This window comes from Primulina tabacum, chromosome 3, assembly GCF_025594145.1.
Source record: "Primulina tabacum isolate GXHZ01 chromosome 3, ASM2559414v2, whole genome shotgun sequence".
Taxonomy (NCBI): domain Eukaryota; kingdom Viridiplantae; phylum Streptophyta; class Magnoliopsida; order Lamiales; family Gesneriaceae; genus Primulina; species Primulina tabacum.
The window spans coordinates 1,215,836-1,236,526 of record NC_134552.1 but is presented as its reverse complement, the minus strand read 5'-3'; the positions used below and the strand labels follow the sequence as shown (position 1 = coordinate 1,236,526).

General features: G+C 35.9%; 2 protein-coding genes across 3 annotated transcripts; both read right to left on the bottom strand.

Moving 5' to 3' along the window:
* Positions 1-106: 106 nt before the first annotated feature.
* On the bottom strand, positions 107-3,895 carry LOC142539207 (BTB/POZ domain-containing protein At3g44820-like). 2 transcript variants are annotated; one of them, XM_075644493.1, is made up of 5 exons: positions 3,111-3,895; positions 2,638-2,707; positions 1,699-2,470; positions 1,262-1,449; positions 107-1,091 (listed from the first exon to the last, which is right to left on the bottom strand). In XM_075644493.1, the coding sequence occupies exons 1-5, from the start codon at positions 3,161-3,163 to the stop codon at positions 528-530; spliced, it is 1,647 nt and encodes a 548-aa protein (XP_075500608.1). In that variant the 5' UTR covers positions 3,164-3,895; the 3' UTR covers positions 107-527. The 2 variants fall into 2 exon arrangements, with proteins under 2 accessions (XP_075500608.1, XP_075500607.1); XM_075644492.1 differs by having other exon boundaries at positions 112-1,091; positions 1,262-2,470.
* Positions 3,896-6,743: 2,848 nt separating this feature from the next.
* LOC142539206 (UDP-D-apiose/UDP-D-xylose synthase 2-like) lies at positions 6,744-10,630 on the bottom strand. The gene is made up of 9 exons (XM_075644490.1): positions 10,306-10,630; positions 9,747-9,839; positions 9,556-9,663; positions 8,124-8,238; positions 7,901-8,034; positions 7,716-7,817; positions 7,541-7,633; positions 7,204-7,339; positions 6,744-7,117 (listed from the first exon to the last, which is right to left on the bottom strand). Exons 1-9 carry the CDS (start codon positions 10,582-10,584, stop codon positions 7,005-7,007), a joined length of 1,173 nt encoding a protein of 390 aa, XP_075500605.1. The 5' UTR covers positions 10,585-10,630; the 3' UTR covers positions 6,744-7,004.
* Positions 10,631-20,691: the final 10,061 nt, after the last annotated feature.

Below are 20,691 nucleotides of genomic sequence, written 5' to 3'. Positions count from 1 at the left end.
TCGAAGTATAAATTATACCTCCTGTTTGGCTAATCTATTCATATTGTCACTGGTGTCATACTTAACTGTTCTATTAAGTTAAAACCAGTTATTATTTCTATAAAGAAAAGCACAGATCGTTTGGGACAAGCTCTGTGTATTCCATGGTATAGAAACAAAACTTGAGGAGCTGAAATTATCACACCATATTCCTAGTCTTTGAAACTGAAATAACTTTTCTTATACGTAAAACATTGTGCATTTACATTTCAAGAAAACAATGACTGCAGAGCTAGTAACACATCAGGGAAAAAGGGATAGCAGGCTGTTGAAACAGAACAACTTACCCTCTACTTTTTCCCAAGTTCTGTTACTTGCAACACAAATGCGTTGTCTATGCCTATACACATATTGACCTCTCATCGACTGCAAGAACATAAATGAAAGCTTGTTCCTTTAATATCTACAGGTCTTGAGAAACAAAACTTACCGGTATCAATTTTTGGAAGCAAGACGGAATGGAGATCGGCTTTTCTGATAAATGGTGCTCAAAGCAAAGAGAATCTTCTGCGATTGCGAGAATAAGGTGTAGATGGCTGTGCTTGCTCGACTGATGCTCTTGGTGTAGGTGTCATGCTCTCCAAAATGTCACTTTGTGCATTTGAATGACGAACAAGTAAGTTACATCCAATCCTTCGAGCAATGATGCTAGGAGAACTATGGTAACTATGTGGCTTCACCACCCTTTTCATCTCTTCCTTTATCTTCCCAAATTCTTGTTCAAGTTTTTCTACTCTTGGTGTCATCCTTTCCATGTCCGTTTTCAGCCCATGGTTTTCTCGGACAAGAGTAACCCATCCATCTCGTTGAACTATTTGACCTGACATTTCAACGAGGGAAGCTGCAGGTGCAGTTTGGACATCAAGAACATGGCGGTAACGAGCTAAAGCCGTTTTCAACTGAATTTGCTCAAAATACAATACTTGAAGTGTAACTCGAAGTGGTAGCCTTTCGTTATGGGATGCATGAGCACAAGCATCAATGGAAAGCTTCTGAAAATCGATGATGCTGCAGAGATGCTCCCGCTCTTTCTCCGACAGCCAGGGATGTGTCTGTACAAGTTCAGAAAAATCCCATTTTAAACACAAAAAAAAAAAAAGTAACTTCATCCTCTGGTTGCAGCATAAAAACCTATAAAATTGTATCGAATCAATAATCGGGTGCGGCTAAGTATTTTAAGCATGTAAGTTAAAGCAGAACAAGTAAAAGGAGGCCCTCGAACCTTGAAGTATATATCTAATGCTCTATATAAACCGTCGTGCAAAGATCTAGAAGATTCCGGTAGAGCTTCTGCTAGAGAACGAACTTTCTTTGGTTTCATGTTCACATCAGAAGCAACCTCTGCAATATAATTATCTACAAGTTTCGCGACTTTCTTCCAGCGTCCAGTTACTGGTGACGTTTCTCGGTCTATAGATGATGGAGATACAGAAGTTAACTTTGCTTCAGACAATACAAAAATACAAAGCATTCTTTCAACACAATCGGTGGCATATAAGTTATCAGAATCCGAATAACTAGGTATAAGTAAACCATCTAAGGTTGCCAGTTCTAACTGTGTGCCTATTCTCCTTTCCAAAGAATCCAGACATGTATGGTTAGCTCCCAATATTAATGCCACCCGTAAGAGTCCTAGCAAAAAACGGCAGAAAGTTTTACCCTTCTTCTCAGGAAGTAAGTTCACGACACGTTCCAAGAGAAATAGTTGATCAACAACAGCTGGTGTCATGGTAAAACTAGCAACTGTTCTAGATATACCAACTTGTCCTCCTTTCCATCGGTCCAATCCCGGAAGGTATTTCTTACAATAGTACATTATAGCACGCACTAAATTTTCAGGTTTTATTCCTTTGGCTTCCAGTCTCTGAATTAGCCTCTCAAACAATTCAACGCCTAGGAATGAAACATCCTCAAACCACCAATCAGATTCAAAACTGTGGATTTTTGCTCCAGTGTTTATACCGTTCCATAGTATGCTACCTCCAGGGCTCTGCAGGCTACCATACATCATCATAGGCCATCCAAATAAACTGGGGTCAGTACAGACCATCACCGATAAAGCATCTAGACAACGGATAATGATGTGAAGTTTGTCCAATCTTGGAAAAATTGGTTCACAGCTTCTGAGGGCTACAATGCAATTCTTCCAGGATTTTAGTACTTGCTTATGAAAGCAAATTTCGGACTTGGACAACAAATTATCTTCTCCATAATCATCAGTCATATTGAGATAGTCTGCTGCACAACACAACGATACAATATTTCTTGGCGTGAACTCGATCCGACCACCATAACAGAATCTGACTGCCTCTAAAAATGTACAAACACCACCTGGGAATTCTTCAAGAGTTATCTCGAGGGTTTTATCAGAGGTACTTGGAGATTGTTCGATAAATTTAGCCAGCTTCCCACATCTTGAAATAAGAGGAAACTGGAAAATAAGCATTTTCAATCAGATTATAAATGGCATATGACACTGATCTGCTACCAAACGTATGCATGCTCTCCATAAAAAGAATAGCAATAATTTGAGTTCAAGAATTACTAATAGATACATAAATTTAATATAAAAACCTACTTATATGAAATTTCAATCACCTTGTGAAGATGAAAGTTAACTCCATCCATTACCAATGTTATATCGCTTGGAAGACTTGCATTGCAGTACCTGACGTAAAATTAAAAACTTGTACAGTAAAAAAAATACCATCTTAATGAAAAAACATCCCTCCGTCAATTATTGTTCTTCCTTTTAAGTGTGTTGAGCTCCATTATTACAGGCTTCATTCTCAACTAACCAAGTCCTGATATGAGCAACATATATGCTTTGGCTGATTCCAAATCAAACCCATTGTGTAAAAAAGACAATTACCTCGCTAAAAGTATGTACTTATAAATATTTAAACAGTCACCTATCAAGCATTAGCAAATATACAAACTTAAAAGAATAGAAAACCTTGGGTAAAGTTCTGGACTTCTAGGATCATAGAACAGAAACTTTAAGTTATCAATCATGATTTAAATTGAAACACAAAACGAAAACAAGATATTTAGAGAGGGGAGATGAGTACCAATCATTTCCTTCGCAATAAAAGCCAGAATATTTTCCAGCATGACCTGCCATTAACAACCAAAACTTCAAGATTCTGCACCCCCCTTCTTTTATTCACACAGGAAAATTTCTTGAATTCGGGTCCTTTTTTCTATATGACAAACAGCCAATTCAAATCAGTTTCCTCTCTCATTTTTTTCCCCATCTCTCTGTCCCAACCATAAAAGGTTTCTTTAACTCAATTCCGTCCATTCAAAACACAACAGATCCTGATATTCATTGTTTCCACAGCTCAGCATTTCATTAAATAACTATACAAAGGACCCATCAACAATAGGTCATCCCACCAAACATACAAACCACATATATCCAGTTCAGTAAAGAAATCATTAAATAATTCAAAAGAATCCACCCAATTTCCGGAGTCAAACTTGGTCATAACTGACAGAAAAAATAAAAATATAACAATCATGACTCATAAAGACTGTATCTTGACAACCGGCAGGTTCTCCTTGTGCTTCTAACAAAGCAGAAAAAGCATGGCACATTTATAATTCCGCTTAAATAAATTCACAGGTATAAACAAGAATACGGGTCACATAAACGGTAAAAGCTATCATTTTCTACAAGAATTCGAACCACCCTCTGAAAATCCCATGAACAGAGCTAATAATGCAAGGGTGTAAAATGTGTTTTGTGCGTCAGAGGATTATGTGGAGATAGATAGCTTTTTTGTCAAACAGTTGATGTTGAGAAATGGAGACCAGTGGATCCCATTACAGTGTCGACAAACGGACTTCTTCGGTTGAAAAGAGTAGGTCTTTTGTGAGTACGATTTCACGAATTTTTATCTGTGAGACGGGTCAATTCCTATCGATATTCACAATAAAAAGTAATACTTTTAGCATAAATTATTTTTCATGGATGATCAAAATAAGAGATATATCTTACAAAATACGACCCATGAGACCGTCTCCCACGAATTTTTACCATAAAAAAATTAACTTTAGTGTATCATTAAGGGATGGCAAACCCTGTCCGTCTCACTCCGAAACCCGGGGAGTCTGGATAAGTTAAAACTTTTTAAATTTTTGTCACTATACGATACAAAAAAAATGTTTAAAATTAATAAATCATCAAAATTAATTTCCAATATATATTAATAATATTTAAGAAAAAAGGTTAACGTATTAATTATTATTAACACATAACCAAAAAATATAATTATACATTATTAAACATATCAAAACCAAATAAAATAAAATTATTTCAATCCTAAAATATTATGAATAATATTAATAGTTAAAGTATGAATATTCGTGAGACGGATCAACCTGATCCATATTTATAATGAAAAATAATTTTTTATGACATAAAAAGTATTTTTCACGAGCGAGTCATGTTAGAAATTTTTCTCACAAATTGATTAGTGAGATGTTCTGACGAAATAATAGCACTACAAATCACAAAGTTTCATAACATAAAAATGATATAAACTATCCTCTCTTTTGAAAGAAGAAAAAGACTCTTAACATGTATGCTAATTTATTTCAAGATCTGAAAAATATATATATTAAATGATGCATAATATTGTATATTTATAGATGTTTTGGAAAGGATACGTTGATTCAATCATACAAGTATCTTTTGGTCCATAAAACTAATTTGAATCATCATATGAATATCTAATCCATCCCAGACTCACTTGTGGACTCGTTCAACGAGGTCTAACTCGTTCCGAACACATTGAATTTAATATGAGTTGAATTTGAACTCAACTCACTGTCATCTTTACTTTATATCAAAATATTTTATTCCGAAAATGTTTATACCCTAAAAATAATAATTACACTAATATGATTAAATACTACATAAATATTTTGTTTGCATATTTATATATGTGTGTGTGTTTGTGTGAATAAAATTAAAATACATTGCAATAATTTAAATCCTACATATTGTGATTGTCTGGGTGCTAGATTTTAAACGTAGTTTGACATTTCCTCCTTTCTAATGTATAATTCAAATATTTCTCGATGAATGAAGAGCAACAGTACAGGTGAATTAGAATGATATGATGAAACAAAGGCCAGCAAAAACCTAAGAACACTTTATTGTTTCGTATGGAAGCTGTTGGCCTTTGCTTGTAGACTTTCCACTTTCCTTTGCTTCTAAGACAATTTATGATATATATTTGGAAGTCCTTGAGGAATCGTTATTTGTACGAAAAAGAGAAATCTGACAAAACATGTTTTCCACGTCAAAACTACTAACCTTTCATTTGGTTTATTTCATCCTAACCACGTGGGCATTGCCCTCATGATTGGATGGATGACAAAGATTTGTCCATGCATATATAGGACCCACTTTTTTTTTGAAATTGTATGTGTGGCAAGATCTTACCCGTTGAAATGAAGTGAGAATAGTGCCCACATAGGTAGGGATGAAAACGATCTAAACTAAACTAAACCAAACAATATTAGACTTGAGTTTGGCTCGTTTAAGATTGTTTGAAGTCGAGCTCGATTCGAGTTTTTATTATCAAGTTCGAGCTTGGTTTGTATTTAAATTACTAAACTCGAGAAAAGCTCGAGCTCGACTCGTTAAAAGCTCATTTATCATGTTAATCAATTCGGACTCGAGCTTGATTCATTAATAGCTCGTTTATCATGTTTAACAAGTTTGGCTTGAGCTCGGATCGTTTTCGAGTTTGTAAAGCATAGAATTGAGCTCGAGTTTGAACTTGATTCCAGATTGTTAAAAATTAAGTCTATATATGAACTAATTTTAAATCAAACACAAAAATATAAATTTATTCATAAATAACCAAAACGACAAAATAACAACTAAAAAACATAAACTCATTATATTATTGAACATCTCAAACAATACATCTAATATCCAGATAACAAATATTCGTCGTACATAAACTCATTATATTATTGAACATTCCAAACAATACATCTAGTATCCAGATAACAAACATTTGTCGTACTATCACCATATAAATTACATTGCAATAATTTCACTCTTTTAATTGTCCATTCGATGTGTTCCAAATAAATTTTATTTTTTAATCAATATAAATTCATTATGTTCAATTTAATATAATATTTTAATAATTTGTAAAGTTACTCAACGTATATATTAATTGGTAATGTAAATTTTTTGGGGAAAAAGAGAATAAATTAGTGTATTTCTGTTAATTTATTATATTTTAAAGAACATTTAAGTATAATGATATGCAAGTAAGATAAAAAATGTAATTGTAATGTAAATTTATCTTTTTTTCAACTATGTTTTATGTTCAATTCATTCCATTGACTTGGTACTAATATTTTTATTTGTCAACTCAACAAATGAGCCAAGTTCGAGCTTACGAGACATCTAAACAAGCCGAACTCGCGGGCTTATTACCAAATATGTTTGCGAACTCACAAGCCGGATATCCTTAAACTTGAACTTGGTTAGATTAAATTTTTGAGCTCAAAATCGAGTTTTAACTTGACTTGATATAATTAACAAACGAACTCAAACGAGTCTTTTTTGTCGAGCCGAGCTTCAAATTGCTCGCAAACGGTTCAATTCATTTACATCCCTACTTTCAGCTATCATACGTAAGACATGTTTTCCACGTAAATCTCAAAATAAATTTAAAAATAAACCACCGACACGTAATTTTATTCATTTAGAAACACAGGATACAATAATACAATACAGAAATTATTTCAGGGATAAATATAGTTGCACATCACCATGAGGTCTCCAAGGTATTGAACACACAGTGGGTGTAAACTGGACGCTAGAGACAAATTAAAAATATATATATTAATACAGAAAACAACTTTAGTATTTTATAGGCATCCACATAAGATATATAGAGCAAATTGAAGGGAAAGAACACATTTTGCATTCAACTTGCGACTGGTTTGGAAGTAGCTTTCTTCACAGCTTCGGCGTACGTCCGGTGTTGGTAAGTAAGAGTAGACTCGAGTAAGTCCCACAGCGACGTCTTTGGGTTCCAGCCTGATAATTATGTGATTTAGAGAGGAAAAAAAAACCTTTGGAAGATGAGTTTTAGTAGTCACGAGTTTTATGCGAAGTATATATACCAAGTTGTTTATTGATGATGGTCATGTCTGGTATTCTCTTGTCACTGTCGTCATATCCTTCTCCGTAAAATTCTTTGGAGCTTATATCAATCGTAGGTGTATCCAACGGAGACTCTCCAGTGACCTTCGAGTAAACCTGCAAATGAACCAAGAAAAACACCCGGTTGTAAAAATACCCAGAAGAAAAGACCGTCCTACTCAAAAACTAGCCTATTAAAAAAGAGTCATCCTCGATCCTAGAAGTTTTTTCACAATTACTTGTAGACCCGATGTAGGATCGAACACAAAATATTGCAAATTTTAGAGAATTAAAAGGTAAACATAGAACACAAATCACCTGAGTCATCATTTCAGCAAGCTGCTTAACAGTGACTTCATTATCGGGGTTGCCAACGTTGAATATCTGACCGTTAGCCCTGGCTGGATTTTCCTGAGCAAAAACGTTGCAGTAAAATAATGTTTGAAAGATTTATGCCAGACAAGAATATAGGGGAAATATACATCAAACATACAATCATCAAATGAACAGCTTCAATGGCATCCTTAATATAAACAAAGGTTCTCTGTGATTGACCACCATCAACAAGCTTTAATGGTTCTCGCCTCAAGAGATTCTGAGCATTAAGGAGGGAGAATCAAACCATTTTCAAAACAAAGTTAATGAGTTGTGTATTATAGCCAGGGGAAAGAAGTGTACATTGCTAAAGCATGCAAGAACCCTGGGAACACCCTCGCTTGGACCATCGATCCCAGGTATGAAATCCATTCGAGGACCAATCCAATTGAACGGCCTTACTATTGTGAATTCGAGACCATTCTCAGAACCCTCAGCTGTGAAATAAAGGAAGATGAGAAAAATATAATGATGTGCAGTTTAACGTCAAAACGGAACATGGATTAATGCGGATCATTATTACTACCATAGATCAACCTCTCGATCAACTGCTTGGCACATGCATACGACCATCTTTGCTTCTCAATTGAGCCAAAAATGCACGGGGATTCATCTTCTTTAAGAAGATAGTAAGCAGGATCCTGAGAAAAGATGATAAAACTTGTTTCAGGAATGTCACCAAACAAATCAAGCCAAAGGCAATTGTAAATCCCTGTGTCCTACGTATTTCAAAGCCGAAGTACAAGTCATGGCCGTCATAAATTACTCTAAAAAAATAACATGGATCATACGGATGTTGTAAATTAGAAACATCACTGAAAACACACATAAACAATATTATGGAAGTAGCAAATGAATGATAGAATCTGTCAAGTTGACTTCAGTTCTGAGAAACTATACCAGTGGAATGAACTTATAAAACAAGAAACAGGGAGGACAACACAGCAAATTAAAAGCTTAAAGAGCATGAATAAAAACACGAGTCGTAAAACACTGTTGTTCGAGTTTAAATGCCTCTGTCATATGCGCCAAAAACAAATTTAATCAAGAACAGGGAACCAAGAGGTAAATCGGGTCAGGTGGACAGATAAGCTCTGAAAAACCTAAAGGATGTTCAAACGGCAAGATGAACTACTAACTATCTTAAACAGGAAATGGACAGTGTTAAATATAAGTTGATATTGTTACTTTGCCAAATAGAAAAGTAAGATAATATCAGTTGCATGCCCCTGCAGGTGTTATCTTGGAACATGACATGGAATCTACATATTAGCATGTGCATCATATAGAGTCCAAGCTGAAAGAAGAATAAATACATAAACTAACTAGAATTTCTGGCAGAAGATAATGTACATTAAGCTCAGTCTTAAAGAGACTTGTAAATGAATGCATATCCCTACGCCATACCATATTCATGGGTCTTCTACACGTTATTTCAATAATAATATAGATCAAAATAATTATATATTTCTCGAGCATGATCAATATAGAAAAAAATTCAGCAAGGGTAACATATCTTTTTAATAAAACATAATATTAAATTTAAAATGACCGTGTGGATCCGCATGAACAGATTTTCTAGTGACATTGGAGATGTTGACTCGTTGACACCTTCCTTTGTTGGTCCAGTCGTAGATAAAGAACTCGACAAAAAAAAATAGGATGAAGACTTCTAAAATGTATCATACATCAATTAACAAAATTCTGGAGTATGATCGAGATAGAAAGGGAGTTTGTTAAGAGTAACCACATTACTCAAAATCAAATATTTTAACTTAAAATGACTGCGAGGCCATGGACAACTTTTTGACTGACGTTTGAAAAGTTGATACCTTCCTTTGTCGGTTCAGTTGTGAAGGACAGAAAAATCACTCAACAAAGCAAATGGAAACAAGGCTTCTCTTATGTAGCATACCTCAATCATAAAATCTAAAAAGGTAACTAAAGCAAAAGCTCACCCCCCGCAATGGGCTATCTTTAGGTAAAAAAGAACCGATCGTTTTCCCATAGATTTCACAGGTGGAGAAATGTATGAGACGCTTGCCATTCTCTGAGCAGTATTTCACCTAAATCCAAACCAATATCATATTCAATCGGGCAAAACATTGATGAGATCTTTCAATTAGATGGAATAAGCATCATCACTTACCACTGGAAGAGCATCAATGAAATTGCTGTAAATTGTGTCGAGAGGACGCGTATTGTAATCCGCCGGAGTGCATATGGCAGCTAAATTTATGGTCTGCCGTCACAATAAAAAATTCAAAATTCAGGCCGGTAAATTTATAGCATTCGACAGCGACGCTATCATCGCTGCTGGAAATCATATCATTAATGCTGAAGAGAAAGCGAGCATATATAAAAAAATAAAATAAAGAAAGGAAAACAAAGACATATTGCCAAAGAAAAAGAAAATCGAGAATGCATTCTAACTCTGGCCTCGTGAAAACATCAAATTTCGAAATCAATAGTTTACACCAAGAAAAAGACGTGAAACTTCAAATATCTCGTGAGATTCATCAGAAAATCCTTAAACTGCGAATTTCAAAGCAACGGATTTTAAAAGCAACAGCCAATGCACACACTGGAAAGCACGAGGAAACTTAATGAAGAAAAAAGAATTCAGATCCGAATTAGAGCCACGACCCATAAAAACACAAGCACCTTCAAAATCGAATGAAATGCGAGAAGAAGTCGAAGAAAATTACGAGATCCGCCATCTTGATGAGACCTTCGAGGCGAGAGTCGTTCTTAATGTTGAGTCGATGAAACTGGATGCGATCAGCCCAGGGCGCCGAAACGCTTCCAGAAGGCTCTAGAAGGTGCTTAATCTTGTCATTGTAAACATCGACCGCCAACACCACATGCGGCGTTTCCGCCATGAGCTTCTCGCACAAGTGCGAGCCGATGAAACCACCGGCGCCAATCATGCATATCGTGATCGGCTTGATCAGATTACCGTCCAGATCTACTCTTGCACTCGCCATTTCTGATTTTTGTCTTGCCTACAGGCTCTTGGTTCTACGTTGGTACGTGTTATTTAAAGCTGGAGAAAGGGGGTATTTTATTTTAAATATTCATTTTCTTAAAATAAAAATTATATAATTTGATTAAGATTATTTTATATATTTATCTAAAATAATATAAAATATATAATAAAAGATACAGTGCCGTCCCTACATTGATTTCTGAGATGTTAGTTTTATTAGCCCATTTAAAAACTTTATTTTTTAAAAAAATAATCTTACTTACATTAAATTTTATAATATAGTCTTATATTATTTAAATATCCTAAAATGATCGTATTTTATCATTTTTTTCTATTTCAATTTATGAATGCAACTTAATATAAATAAATTTAATAAAATTTTTTACTTTGTATATTTATTGACAAAAACTTGTATGAGACGGTCTCACGGGTCGTATTTTGTGAGATGGATCTCTTATTTGGGTCATCCATGAAAAAATATTACTTTTTATACTAAGAGTATTATTTTTTATTGTGAATATCGGTAGAGTTGACCCGTCTCACAGATAAATATTCGTCAGATCGTTTCACAAGAGACCTACTCTTTTTTATTTTTGAACTTGACATGCAATATTTTTCAAATAATCATAAAAAATTGGTAAATCTATAAATAATCATGAAATTCATAAATAGTTTTAATTTTTACGATTTGAATTTAATTTGATAAATATTTATTTATATTATAATAGTACTTTAATAAATGATGAATGTATTGTATAAATTGGTATAATAATTGGTCAATTGAATACAAAAATAGTAAATTCATTATATAATAATAAATGATGATGATGACTAGCTATCGTCAGTATTCGAATCGTTTATCATTATTTTTTGTTTTATTAATTTTTTATTAAAAAAATTAATTTTTATTATTTTTTTTCAATTTAAAATTTGTAAAAGAAAAAAGGAAGAAAAATAAAGTCTGATTCTACGTTAACTATTTCATAATGCAAATTAGAAAATTGTTCTTACTTTATTATTTATTTTTTGAAAAAACGACGACTAATCTTTTATTTGGCTATTTACTTTGATGGAAAATTTCAAATTCTATTTTTATTATATATATTGTTGGAGAAATAATCATATTGATATGGCAATATGTGTTTTTCACATGTTTATTTATAAAAGTGTTTTTTTATATAAAAAATTATTTTAAGAATGATCATTATTTTATAAATATTTTTTTTATAATTTAAAAGGTGTTCGTACAATAATTTTACTAAAACCTTTAATTGTATTTTTTTTTCCATTAAATTTTTCACTTACAAAATTTTTAAAATATTCGTCCATATGTAACACGCCAAACCGATCCAAAAACTAGAGGCAATACCACCATTATTTGATTCGTCTTGTTAAATCATAAAAAAATTAATCAATAAACTGTAATGGAAACGTATGATCATAGTACTTAATATTTTATAACAGGTGGTTTATTTTCCAAATCTAAGCATTTTTTTTAAAAGTCCTTTAGTTTTCTCCCTGAATTTAAATTTGATATGGTGTTTCAAAGATAGAGTGTTGGATCTCGGTTTTCTCGTGCCCAAAACGCAGCTGAAGTTTAAAAATTTATTTTATTTTGACAATCAAAATATTTGTTTGAGTATTCGTATGATTTTATATATTCAAACATTCATAGGGTGTTGTAATATTATACATTTGGTGAATTAAATCACTTGGCTCCAACTAATCTGGTATAGGCGGATATAGCTCTTGATGAATCCCTACGAACTTTCTTCAAGAAATCTTTATTTATTCTTCTAATCAGGTCCACGACTAGATGATTTGTTCATCTTCTAATTTGCACTTGAAAAATTAGAAGAGATTTTACGTTGGAGATCAAAGTTTGAGAGACGGCTCAAACTTTTCCCAAAGAGAAGTGGCCGAAATTTGGAGAGGAGGAGGAGAGTGATTTTTCGAAAATCACTATGATGGAGGCTAGGGTTATGGCTTGATTATTATCTTTTATAATTAAGTCATGACCTAATTCACATAATTAACATTAATGAGCTTGATTAATTAATTGGACTAGTCCAACTAGTTTAATTAATTAATCAAAGTCCATTAAGAACTTTAATTATTTAGTTTGTTGGACTTGTACTCCTACAAGCCCATTAAAAATACTTCCCACCAATTTTAATTTAATATTTGATACTCAACTTTTGAGCTTAATAAATTAAATCGATTATAAATTCGACATTTGAATTTATTATTTAAATTATAAATTCAACTCCTTGAATTTTATCACCTCTAAAATTTAATATTTTATAAACCGAGTTTTGAGTTTAATAAATTAAATTCTCAGATTTTATAAATTCAACTCCTTGAATTTATTCTCCCAAATTTTATAAATTCAACTTCTTGAATTTACTATCTCATAAATTCAACTCCTTGAATTTATTTTCTCAAAATTCAACTCCTTGAATTTACTATATCATAAATTTCAACTTCTTGAATTTATTCTCTCAACGGGAACAAACGATCCAGTGCTTGTGTGATCTTCAATGGTTCAGGGATACAGTTAGCCGTGGGTTCACAACTCTTTGTGATTCAGAATAACATTTATTCTTATTCGGGCTTACCCTAGTTAGCCTCATTCTTTTCATCAACACCTTGATCGAGAATGTCAAAACTCATTTTTGATTACACCCATCGGATCATGGTAAGAGCGTCTGGTAGCATCGTCCCATGATCCCCTAGGTATCACTGATAGTGCCTGCAAAAATCAGTCGATTATGATTAACGTACAGTACAGTCCCTTCATCTTATATATCCCGATTGAATTTGTAACCATTAGTTCATCGAGGGTTGCATAATAATTCGATAACTATGTGATACATATAAATAGTGGCATCCCTTGTATCATTGGAGAACTCCTTCTTCAATGTACATCTCATACTCTGGCCAGAGATTCCACGCACTATTATTTCATCAGATCACATATAATATCCACACCCGTAGGTGAACGGTGAATTCTCGACTACAATACACTGGCTCCTACATGTGTTGCAACTGTACCCAACCTCGCCACCTGATGACTCTCCTGGAGCCGGTAAACGAGTCAAAGCACAGTCATAGTATATAGAGACTCAGTGTTGTCCCGAGTCATAAGGACTAATGGTGTACAATCATAACCACAAACTTATCTTCTCGATGAATGATAACCACTTGAAAAATCCGAGGGAGGGTTGTTCGGTATAATCATCCTATGACTACCCATCTGCATGTTTGGACATCTCTATGCCATTACCAAGAAACACAGTACACAACATCACAGATGCTAGTCTCGAGCTCAAGCGACCTTTATCCTTATTTTAGGCGGCTGAATCGACTAGGAACGAATTTAGAATATGCAATGTTTACAAATGAGTTTCAACATCGAATTACGATTCATTTGTATTAAAGCATAATCAAGGACTTTATCTATGCTGATTGCATAGGTATACAGATAAAGTAAAACGAAACTATTAAAAAGTAAATTATATTAAAATAAAGATTGTTTATTACACTTGAGTCAATAAATTCTCCAGCTAACAGTTGGCTTACAGGACATATACTCTGAACATAGAGAACATGATAATACGCGATCTAAGAACCATAACCACTATAAAAATAATTGGACAAAAACTTGTGTGAGACGGTCTCACATGTCGTATTTTGTGAGACGAGTCTCTTATTTGGGTCATCCACGAAAAAGTATTACTTTTTATGTTAAGAGTATTACTTTTTAGAGTAGATCTCTTATGATACGATCTCACGAATCTTTATCTGTGAGAAGGATCAACCCTATCGATATTCACAATAAAAAGTAATACTATTAGCATAAAAAATAATACTTTTTCATGGATGACCCAAATAAGGTATCTGTCTCACAAAATACGACACATGAGACCGTTTCACACAAGTTTTTGCCTACTTTTTATTGTGAATATCGATAGGGTTGACTCGTCTCACAAATAAAGATTCGTGAGATCGTCTCACGAGAGACGTACCGGATTTTGTTATTTTTGGATTTGATCAAGTTATTATTGTTGTAGAATGATCATATAAAAATCAAGAATTTAGAATGTTAAATCATAAAAAAATTAATCAATAAACGGTAACGGAAGCGTATGTATGTTAATAGTACTTAATCATTTATAACAAGTGGTTTATCTTCCAAATTTAAGCGTTTTTTTTTTTTTGAAAGCTCTTTAGTTTTCTCCCTGAATTTAAATTTGATAATGGTGTTTCAGAGATAGAAAACATGACAATACGCTAGTCTAAGAATCATAACCATTATAAAGATAATGTTGATAATCATCTTATCATATTTCTGTTTTAACTCATTATAAAAACAGAAATTACATTTTAATATTCACACGTAAACACACACAAATTATTAAATACATTAAATTTCATTAACCAAAACTTTAATCTGAGCTTAACTTTAATAAACAACTAACAATATATAATTATTCACCGTAAGCTCTTACAACATAAAATTGATATGGCAATATGTGTTTTTCACATGTTTATTTATAAAAGTGTTTTTTATATAAAAAATTATTTTAAGAATGATCATTATTTTATAAATATTTTTTTATAATTAAAAAGGTGTTCGTACAATAATTTTACTAAAACCTTTAATTGTATTTTTTTTTTCCATTAAATTTTTCACTTACAAAATTTTTAAAATATTCGTCCATATGTAACACGCCAAACCGATCCAAAAACTAGAGGCAATACCACCATTATTTGATTGTCCTTCTGAATTTTTCAATAGCGAGTGGGCTCACGTAAGTTTTGTTTCCATGCTAAAAATTAATTGTTTCAAAATTTCAAGTAACCATTAACTTGGAAATGTCGGTTGTTGTTACAAAAAAAAATATTTTTATTTACAGCTGTTATTTGTGTAAAATAATATTTTTTTGGTATTTTAATATTTTTTATTTCAAAATTTTCTTCTCAAGTTCATTTCGAGTGCTTTTAATTTTTTTTAGTGGGTTTCTTTTGATTTATAAAGATGACTTTTTGTATTCATGATTTCTAGTTAAATAATCGAAATGATTCAGTACCCAATTAAGTAATAGAAATGATTGGTGTTATTTATTTATTTTGTTATGTAACTCGAAATTTCTATTCTTAATAAATTCCTGGACAAACCAATAATTTGCAAACAATATCAGTTATATGAGTCTCAATCGACAAATTTTGTATGACATATTCGTACAAAAAAAATATTAGTAAAAGAGAATTAAATTTGTAACAATTAATCAAATATTTATTTATAAATAAATACTTCACTTACTCAAAACTTCTGAATGAAAATGATTGATGTTCTTTAGTTCCACGTGAATGGGGATGGACTACATTTTACCGACAAATAGTAATCATCATGATATATTGATTTCGCATCAAGATTCTGTACAAAATATATATATATATATATATATATATATATAGTAATATGACACATAAATTAATTTGGAAATATGAGATACAACGTTCATAAATCATATTAGAATATTTCAAACAAGCCGTTTCAGTGAATGAGAAGAAATTAAAGTTTTGGAACTAGAAAGTGAGCTGCACTATTAGCAGATCGACGCATGTGCTGAATTGATGTAATCTCGTTAAAATAGATGAGCCAGGTAAGGAGCTCCAACGGATCAAATCAATAATTTTTAGTGTTTTGGGAAGTTGAGTGAAGATAATGGTTGTAACAACACCTGCAACTAAGAAAGGAACTCAGTGAATGGGCGCCGAAGGGGTGTCCGACGTAGCCACTGCGATGCTAAAGTCAGCAAGTTTTCAGATGAACACAAACAATATCTGAGAGGAAATATGTAAGTGCTTGAAAGTTAAAAGATTTCAGAATCTATAAATGACATTAATACATGCTATTTATAGTAGAAAAATGGGGCATGTACCTCGATTCTCGTGCCACCTACTAAGTATGGCAAGTCGGCTGCCCATACTTGTAGCTTCTGATGACTTCTAGGACACTCCAAGTCAAGTGGTTCTGATAGATTAGACGGTCCTGTACCAATCACACTCGAGTGTGGTGCAATTCTCGAGGTGGCCCGGGAAGTAGGGTACCCAGGTATTTGCGTGAGAGCCCGGGTATTGGCTTGAGAGCCCGGGCTGTGATGATGATTGCCCGGGAAGAGACGTAGTGCCCGGGTGTTTGAGGAGAGTATCCGGAACAATAACTTTGACTCGGGCTATCCAAGTAACAAAATGGGTAAAATGATGACCAAAATCCTTATGAGGGTATCACCACCCATCCCTAAAATAGTCGGGCTAGAGCTTGACTCGCTGTCCCGATCAGTCATACTTGTAATCTGTAAGAACATTATTAAGAAAGTGTAGGAGCATCAGGGGCGTCAAATATGTCATAGATGGGATGAGGTGTCGGAGCCTCATGTCTCATGGACTTGAGATAATATGTCGGGGCCTCGTGTCTCTCGGACTCAAGCTAATATGCCGGGGTCTCATATTGCCCGGGCTTTGAATAAGATGCCGGGGCCTCATGTCCTCCCGGATATTTTATCGTTTAGTATTCTCGGGTAATCCAAGGGGTGTCATTATGACGCATGTTTTAACATTAAATTCCCGTCGAAAAAACGTTCCGTATTCCGAGAATCCGATAAGTCTGACACCTTGAGATATGTGCACGTCCTTTCGCATGCCCGGTATAATTTACGAGGCGCATCCTGACCGTCCACGTGTACTTATACCAACGGCCATGATCTCTCTTTACCGCCTATATATAATAGCCCCCCCAATTTCCCAAAAGTCACTTGCAAATTCAAAATTGCAGCGAAGAACTTGCGAATTTTCCTCTCAGCTTTCCGACGTGCAAATTTCTTGACTCCAACGATCTCCCAACGTCTGCAACCTCAAATCATATTCTCCTAAAAATCGTAAGTCTTCTCTCTCAAACAATGTCTAATTCTACTTCTTCAACTTCTGGAGCGAATGCGCGAGGCTCTCCTAGTGACGAGTCCACCGCGATGCGTTCTACTTCCTCCCCGTCCCCACCTCGTCGCTCTATTACTCAATCCACCCAAAAACCAAAAACTCAACAAACAAAACCCTCCTCTTCAAAACCCACTTCTTCGGGCACTTCCCGAGCCCTGAAAAAGGACAAGGGTAAGGGCAAAGCCCGGGTTTCCGACCCTCCTACTACCGAGGCCCCGGGGGTTCCTTGGTTCTCCTCAATGAGCAGCACTTTGCACTCGGGGGCGGGCGAGGAACTCCGAACTCTAGGGGCTATTCTGTCCAATTTCTCTATCGTAATCCCGAGGCTTCTGACAGGGCAGACAGTCCTCCCACGGGTTATACTACCTTCTTCCGGGACCAAGTCAAAAATGATCTCCGGTTCCCTGTCTCTCCCTTTTATATTGCGGTCGCCAAGTTTTTTGGCGTACCTGTTAACCAATTTCATCCAAATTCCTTCAAGATCATGGCCTCGACCTACATCCTTTTAAAGATGAATAATCTTGTTATCAATCCCCTCGTTCTCCATTACTTTTTCTCTTGCAGACTCGGGGACAATGCCTTCTCCCTGACTGCTCGGCTTAATGCCCGATTCCTTGATGACATCCCTTCTGGGAAGAAGGGATGGGAAGGAGGGTACTTTTTCATTCAACTCCCAACCCCTCTGTCCTGTCAAATCGGCTTCATTACTTCTCTTCCTCAGCAACCTGCCCTTCCCCGGGCTTATAAATTCGAGGAATTCTATACCCGAAGCCAAGATTTGGTGGAGGGCAAGAAATTCTCCTCTTCCGTTCTTATTTCCAATGAGAACTTGATTGCCTACGAGTTGAGTACCCGGGCTGAGGACCCACTAGGACCGGGTAATCGATGATGTGGCTGGCTCGGGCTTTCAACCTAGTAATTCCTCATTTCCTTATGCTTGTAATTACTTCACTTGTTATTCATATGGATCCTTCGTACTAACTCTTTTCCTCTTTTACTTTGCAGATAATCCAGAGATGTAGGAAGCCTTTGCCAAAAAATAAGAGGCCGAGAGACTGGCCAAGGAGAAGAAATTGGCAGCTCAGAGGGCTGCTGCTGAAAAAAAGAAAAAACAAGCCGAGGAGGCAGCCCGGGCAGAGGAGATGGCCCGAGCAAATTCTGAGCCAAACCAAGAAACAAACCGGGAGGCCTCCTCGGACTCCCAAGACCACGTTACTCTCCTTCAGAGGAAGCAAAAGGACACTTCAGGCCCCGAGCTGATCTTGATAGAGAGTAATCAGGAAGGGGATCAAGGGTCCTCCCGGACCAACCAGACAACTGACCCTCCCCGCAAACAGACAACAGAAGAGCCCCCCCGAGAGCAGCTCCTGACTAAACAGCCCACCTGGGCTAACATATTTTTTGAGGGGGCCACCGCAATCAGCATTCATCTCCTCAAGCAGATGCTCATTCTTGATTAGGAGGCTTTTCTGAAAAACTCTCGGCCCGGTGCCCGATTCCTGGAAGGATCGAACCGATTCTTATCTGTAAGCCTATCCTCCATTTCATTTTCCCCTCCATCTTTTTTTTTAACTTGCTCTGTGCAGGCTGCCCAAATGATGGTCTCGGCTTTTGAGGAAGTAGCTCTGGTGGCTACCAAGAAAGGTCAACAAGTCCGGGCTACCCAAGAACTTCACGACAAACTGCAAGGAGAGCTTGACCGGGCTAAAAGACTTCATGAAGAAGAGACGGCCATCCTTCATGCTTCCTTGGAGTCGGCCCAAATGGCACTGGATAAGGCCCGGGAAGATCTTACCGAAGCCGCTATTCGGGAGAAAAACTTGCAAAGCGCCTTATCTATTTCGGAATCGAGAAATGTTTCTCTATCTGAGCAGATAGAAGTGCAGCAAACTCGGGCGGAGAAGGCCGAGAATGACTTGGCCCTGGCTGAGTACAACAAAGACAAGTGGCAGGCCTCCCTCCTCCAATCTCCTGAGTTCAAGAAGGCTGTGGTAGATAAGGCTTATCCTTTTTTCAAGACCGGCTTTGATAAATGCCGGGAACAATTTGAGGAAGCCGGACTCTTGCCTCAAGATAAGGAGAACTTTCCTGATTTTGGCCTGGCTATTGCATCCCTTCCAAAGGATGGCGAGGAGGAGGAGGCAACCCGAGAAGAGCAGCCAGGGCCCGAACATGTAGATATAGACTAGGATCGTACTTCTTTTATTCCTTTCTGTAATTCTTGCCTTCGGGCTTTCATTAATGAAATTTCAATTTCCTTCAATTGTTCTTTATAATATTCTGACAAGTCTTCAAGAAACCCGGGTAATACAATTGCTTGTACGCAAAACATTCAGAAAATTTTCTAAGTGTTGAGAATTAACCGGTAACTTTTTGAGTAAGTAGTCGGGATTTCAATCCATTGTAATAAATCAAGAACCCCATACTTTAACAAACAACTGAGATATAGAAAATTTAGACCTGAGTATAAAGCCCGGGTATGTATAACCCAGGTGTGAAGACTGAGCGAGAATGCATGTTTCGGGATCTGGGATGGTCGAGGTGTGGTGCCCCGAGCCAGGGTGTAGTGCCCTGGGCTTATTAAGAACCAAGGTACGGAGCCTTGGGCCGGGGAGCATGTCCCGGGACTTGGGAATGGTCGAGGTGTGGTGCCACGAGCCAGGGTGTAGTGCCCTGGGCTTACTAAGAACCAATGTACGGAGCCTTGGGCCGGGGGGCATGTCCCGGGACTTGGGAATGGTCGAGGTGTGGTGCCCCGAGCCAGGGTGTAGTGCCCTGGGCTTACTAAAAACCAAGGTACGGAGCCTTAGGCCGGGGAACATATCCCGGGACTTGGGAATGGTCGAGGTGTGGTGCCCCAAGCAGGGTGTAGTGCCCTGGGCTTACTAAGAACCAAGGTACGGAGCCTTGGGCCGGGAGCATGTCCCGGGACTTGGGAATGGTCGAGGTGTGGTGCCCCGAGCTAGGGTGTAGTGCCCTGGGCTTTTCTTTAAATAACCGGGGCCTAGTACCTCCCGGGATAAGATAAAAGAAACATACATAATACTCTTCCTCTGGGAAAATAGATCTTTCATTTATTTTTTCCATCAAATAATTACATCTT